At 27.0% G+C, this 6,427-nt stretch overlaps 1 protein-coding gene across 1 annotated transcript; it reads right to left on the bottom strand.

Moving 5' to 3' along the window:
• Positions 1-1,456: 1,456 nt before the first annotated feature.
• On the bottom strand, positions 1,457-3,754 carry VNE69_05264 (uncharacterized protein; the record flags this gene model as incomplete). The annotated part of the gene is made up of 1 exon (XM_065473749.1): positions 1,457-3,754. The coding sequence occupies one exon, from the start codon at positions 3,752-3,754 to the stop codon at positions 1,457-1,459; it is 2,298 nt and encodes a 765-aa protein (XP_065329821.1).
• Between the last annotated feature and the right edge of the window lie 2,673 nt (positions 3,755-6,427).

Here is a 6,427-nt window from a genome sequence, read left to right as displayed (position 1 = left end):
ATTTTTTTTTCTTTTTATCTTATTTTTATATATATATATATATATATATTATAAAAATTACAATATGGTCGATATTAAAATGTTTTTTTTCTATCTTCTTTTTCTTCTACAATACGTGGGAGTAAAATAAAAAATTTTATTTATCAGAATATTTTAAACTGTCAAACATGTAGCCCTTGAGCTTTGTTACATAAATAATTTAAATTATTACATTGCCATATCGATTTTATATATTCAAAATAATAATATTTTATCTTAAAAATATTTTTGTTTTAATCTAATTCTAATATATAGTATTTGTATTTTATTTATATACACTATATTTAAATTCAATGTGTTAAATATAATTGTAAGTTACAGGTTAAATGTATTACAATTTTATTCGTAACATCCTTGCGCTAAATTTTGAACTGGGTGATGTAATTATCTTTACTACTTTCTACCCTACTACTTAGCTCTCAAAATAAAGGAGCATTTTTATGAAAATTAGCCATCGGCTGCGCTTTACTCTTTCGCGTCTTACTATGTTTTCTTGTATTGGTCTTTACGGTACTTTATTTCCCTATTAAAAAAAAGATCTATGGGCATGAGATTTTTCTTTACACATGTCTTCCAAACAATGGTACGGATTTTGTCCGTGTATCTCATTCTTCAAATTAAAATTGTCTTTTTTGATTTCTTTTTTTTTTAAATCTATTTGGATTTTCTTACACTGGTTGTTAGCCATCTTGCAGACACAGCTTTGAGTGTGAATAATAGGAATATCACTACGCTACATCTGGACATGTCTCATAGCATATATAATTTCCTCAATACTGTTTCTTCGCTACTCTTCTTGGCCCAACTACGTTTTCTCCTATCCGATTTCTTTGATTGATGCAATTCATTACATTCTTTTCGTTTTGACAACCAACCATCCCTATTCTATCATTACTGCATTTTTTTACGTTCATGCCTTGGCAGAACTTTTAACCTCTTCCTTTGTTTATGTTTTGGTTCAATCATTTTTCATTCTCCACCATGTTAAATATAATTGTAAGTTAAGAGTTGGATTTATTAAATATATAATCTCAGCACTCTGAAAATTATTTTCATAAGTTCTTATTTTAGGATTTAATAACTTTTTACACAAGATAGAAATGGTATAACATGCCATTATTATGCGTGTTAATGCTTGGACAATATTTTATTCACTGATATATTACTTTGATCAAAAAATCTGCGTTTAATATACAATCGAGAATGTTTATAAATACTTACAACTTTGTCATTTATAAGATGATACTATAATATACTTGTAAAAATTTATAAATACATGATATGTTGTTGATTCGAATTCACGTATTTACAACAACGACGATTACATTGATTTTTTTGTGAAAAATATAAAGATATTAGAACGTAACAAAGTATACAACAATTTAGTAAAATTAGATATTTATTTTTCTCTAAGATCTCACTCTTCTTTATCTTTTATTGTTTTTACTAAATCATCATGTAATGTTATTCCTGATTTATTTAAACTTTTTAATATGCCAATTTCACCTAATATGTTAACCATCCTTCTAAGAATTTTTTCGCAAGCATATTGTTTAAATGCTTCATTATTTAAACTATTTTCGATAAGTAAAACAGAAACTCTTGGTAAATCTCTTTCACAACTTCTTTTTGTATTTTTGTCAATAAAAGCACTCAATTCAGCAAAGAATGTAATCAAAATAAAATTATTATATTCGAGTAGAATATTTTTATCATATTTATCTATGAATTTAATTAATTCGTGAGTTTCAATATCACCTATATAAATATCTGTTATTTCTTCTTTTCCTCTTTCTCTTAAGTCATTTTCAAATTTAGTTCTTGTCTTTTCATCGTATAAATTTTCAATATTTGCATTTAAAGCTTCATTTTTCAAAGACATTAACTTTAATCTATGTATTTTTATATTTATTTTATTTAAGAGTGTCGTTATTTCAGATCCTTTAATCTTTATTTCTTCTTCGCTCATTTTTAGATGGCTAATGCTTTCGATAATATTTTTAATATTATAAAAATACTTTAAATTTTCTTTTTTAATGTCTTCTAAATGTTTTTCTAATATTTTTTTACTTACCGTATCGTAATTTTTAGTAACTTCATTTTCCCCGAGGCCCAAATTTGCGATCTCATTACTTTTTACGATATAATAATAATAATCAGCTGCAATGCATTCAGTCTTTTCTAAACCTGTAAACAATGCCGCAAATTTATATACAACCTTCCAAATATTTCTTTTATATATTTTTATATCCGCAAGACAATTTTTTACTAAATATTGATATGCTTTACACAAATTAATATTATCTTCGCTCGAGATAATGTTCATTGAATTTTCCTGCGACGGAACTAATTCAGTAATTCTTTTCAAAGTCCCAAATATTGGTTCATCGAATACCTCGTTTTTATTAATAAGCTCTTCAGCTTCTAGCAATAAACAGATTTTAATTAGATAGGTACTTGATGACTTATAGCCGCGCGAAAATATATCCTGTAGTGCTTCCAAGATTATTTGCCTTTCTGTTTTATTTCTCTGTTTTTTTCCTATTGTCAACTCATGTTCGTTTTTATTAATTATATTCTGACAGTCTATAAGATATTTAAAAATAATATTCAGAACAGTGCTTGTTTTATCTAAAATTCTATTTAATAAATAAAGTATTTGATTATTATTACTCATCAACCTATAAAACAATTCTATGATATTTTCTTTCTCTTTCATTTGTTCTATTGCATAAATTTTTTTAAAAAATCCTTGAAATTCTAAATATGTTTTTTCATAAATGAATAATTTAGTTTCACCTCTACCTACCTTCTTTCTTAAAATATATTTAAAATTATCAGTGTTAATAGTAAGACATAATTTTTCACATTCTAAACCCATTTGTATTTTGTTTTCGAAAAATTCAATTTTATTGAGTTCACAAACTGAAAAGCGTGAAGGATGTAAGGAACCGATATCATCAGTAGAAACAAAAGCATACAAATCACAAAACAACCTACTAATCAGGTCATGACTTTCATCTTCATGTGTTGGCTCAAATTCCACCAGTGATAATATCAAATTTCTATCAAGTTCTTTAACATCTATTTCAAAACAATAATATATATTATCTAATTGAATACTAATAACTAAATAAATTCCTTCTGTATTTTCTTCAATATATAGCGGAATTTTATAATCGATCCGAACTCCGTATAATTCCAAATCATCTCTCAATACTTTGGTCATTCTATACCATAGAGAATCGATGCCAATTATATATTTATAAATGATATCAGGACGTATATGCATTTCTTTTCGTTCGTCATTTATTTTTTCTATCCGTTTGATAATTCTTTTATAGAATGCATTAGTTCTACAATTGTTTGGTCTGTATATTAATATTATAGCATCTGCTGCTTTTTTTTTGTATTTAATAAATAATTTTTCTTCGAATTTCTTTAAGATATTATCAATAGATTTGTTCTCCATATCCACAATCAAATATTCTGATTCTTCAAAATGCCAAGGAAAAGTTGTAATCTTAATTCCTGCTTTTATTGCATTTTTGCGAAGGTGAAAATTAAACATTACACATAAATATCTGCTTTCATTATTCAAAAAACAATAATCTCCTACTGCTATTTTATTTAAAAAAGCAATTTTTAGATTATTATACACAATATCCGAACATTGTACAACTAAAAATGCTACAACAAATTTAATTATATTCATGGGGTTACAACGATTTTTTTAGATAGTAAAAAATTTTTAATTAAATTAAGTATTAATATTTTTTTTATTATTTAATATTTAGACATCCAACTTTTCAATGAATAGTATTTCAATATTTAGCAAAATTTTTGACAGGCAAAAAAATGTTTTTTATTTGAAACCCATCAGTTTAAATGTCAAAACAAATCCATAGGCTTAAGCAAACTACAGCCCCTTTTTAAGGGTGTTCATTTTATCGAATCTCAAAAACGAATTGCAAAAAAAGGAGGAGCAAAGAAGAGCTAAAATCACCAAGCACTTATGATATTGAAAAACAATAAATAAGTAATTTATTGGGCTAATTTATAATTAATTTTAAATAGTGTTAGCATAGCTATCCCCGGTATCGCTCATGGGATTTAGCTCTTCACAGACTTTTGTTTCTGTGGAATTATTAATGTTTTCCAACTTCACCTTTTCAGCTTCATTCCCATTTGCCGACACCACTTCTTTAACAGTCGCCATATTCGCTATTGCGCTTACAGCTCTAGCCACTTCTTCTTCTTCTTCTTTTGCATCTGATCGTATCCTCGTCGTAGTTCCAAAGAGATGGACTCTAGAGTCTTCTTCATCACAATAGACTGGATTTATGCTTCCGGGCGTGGTTGGATTTCTAGCTCCCTGGTGTACTTTCTGTGATATTTAGTTATCACTCCATCCCATGTCATTACATAAGGAACTATTCTCGTCCGAGATTTATTAGTCCCAGTTCATTTGCAGGAAGGTAATATTTCTTGGTTTTTCGTTCTTGGTATAGTAAGTCGATCCTGGTTGGTTATACAACTTCAACTATTAAAATTTCTTTCTTCTTCTTGTCAACACAAGAATAGCAGGCTTATTATGGGTCACATTTATGTTAGTGGATATTCTCGTATCTACTCTTATTTCTGCACGATCATTTTCCATGATCTCTTGTACTGGATTAAAAACAATAACAAAATATATATATTTATGTACACAATTATATTATAATTTGAGTTCTTACAATTACATAAATTAATAAGCATTTTTACTATTCTGATTTTTTAGAATTGGGCACCAAAACGCTCCGCTCCGAGGGGTTTCTATATCTTTTTGTATTTCAAAAACGAAGTGCAAAATAAAGGAGGAGCAATCATTAGCACTCAAATTACTTGCATCTTTAAATAGTAAAAATACCAAATAATTATATATTTTTATACGAAATTTGATTTAAAAAAGAATACAAACAAAAAAAAAACTACATAATTCTTGTAACTTAACATATTTTAAATTTTATTTTTTCATTAAACAAACTGTCTAGATTGTAGAACAATTATTAAATTTTCCTTACATAAATGTTATTTATATTTTTTTGGTTGTCATAACCTCGGGTGAGAAGTCCGAAACGAAGTTGTTGTTCTATGAGTGAACAAATAAATATATATATTTATTTAAAGGTTTAAGTTCATGATCTCGCTGTGGAGTCATGTTTGCTGATTGTCTGTCTGATAGTTTCTTCTCGTTTTTGTATGACCTTCTTTAATTATTTTTATTTTATAAAAAATATTTTCTAAAATTGAAAGGGAAGAAATATTTAAGAATTAATTGTGGTGGATACCACATCAGATTATAAAATGAGATTTTAGAAAAAAAATCTTCTTTTATAATAAACCAAAAATTGAAAAAAAATATAAAGGGTGAGGTGGGGTATATTAGACCCCCCCCCTTTTTTTAAAGCGCTTCAATTTTTTTTCGAACCCCAAAATTGAAGTGCAAAAAAAAAGAAAAGCAAGAAAGGGACAAAAATTTCTTGCCACTTAAACATTAAAAATACAAAAATTAATATAAAACGGCTTAAAATTAAATTTTAAACCAAGATCTAAAAATAAAAAGTGTCTACTTAAAATTTTAAAATAAATTCATATTCATTTATTTTATGATAATTTTTATTTTTTTCCCCTTAAAAATGACAGAATTCTACAAGGACGTTGAGAAAATATTTATATCTACTTTAAATTCAAGGTTTTGTCTACTTTGTAGTGGGAACGTAGACAGACGTATAGAAATACATAATCAAATGAGATGTACAACAAAAAGTTGCAGAAAAAATAACGATATCAAAAAAGAAAGGTTTTAATAGATCTAAATTGCCATGGTTGATAATATGCCAAGTCATATTTCTTTTTGTTGAAATACGGCCATAAAAACAATTAAATAAAATATAGTTTTGGTCGAAAAACAATTTATAGATGTTGGGATAAAAACATGGGTTTAATTATTATAAAATATTTAAAGAAACAACATGTCAAATATATCAAAACAATGACACAATATATTTGACATGTGTAGCACTTCCTACACTACCCCTCCTTTAAAAGCTTAACATGATTTCGGCTTGCTGTAACAGTCTTCCCACTATCTAATAAAACTTTAAATGAATGAAATTTTTTCTCTACTACAACTCCTTTTTCTTCCCATTTTGGTTCGAGTTTTCCTCTAAACGGTAAAATTAAATGATACCAAACTCTATCTCCCACCTTAATGGCATCCTTATCAACAGCATTAGCTTTATTACCCGTGTCATATTCTTGTCTGTAAACTTCCAAATTCTTAATCGCCTGCTTCTGAAACTCTTTCTTATCCTTTGTTAGGTGCATTCCTTCTTGTATATCT

Source organism: Vairimorpha necatrix, chromosome 5 (genome assembly GCF_036630325.1).
Source record: "Vairimorpha necatrix chromosome 5, complete sequence".
In the NCBI taxonomy this organism is placed as follows: Eukaryota; Fungi; Microsporidia; family Nosematidae; genus Vairimorpha; species Vairimorpha necatrix.
The sequence above is the reverse complement of the archived record's forward strand: the minus strand, read 5'-3'. Positions and strand labels throughout refer to the sequence as shown.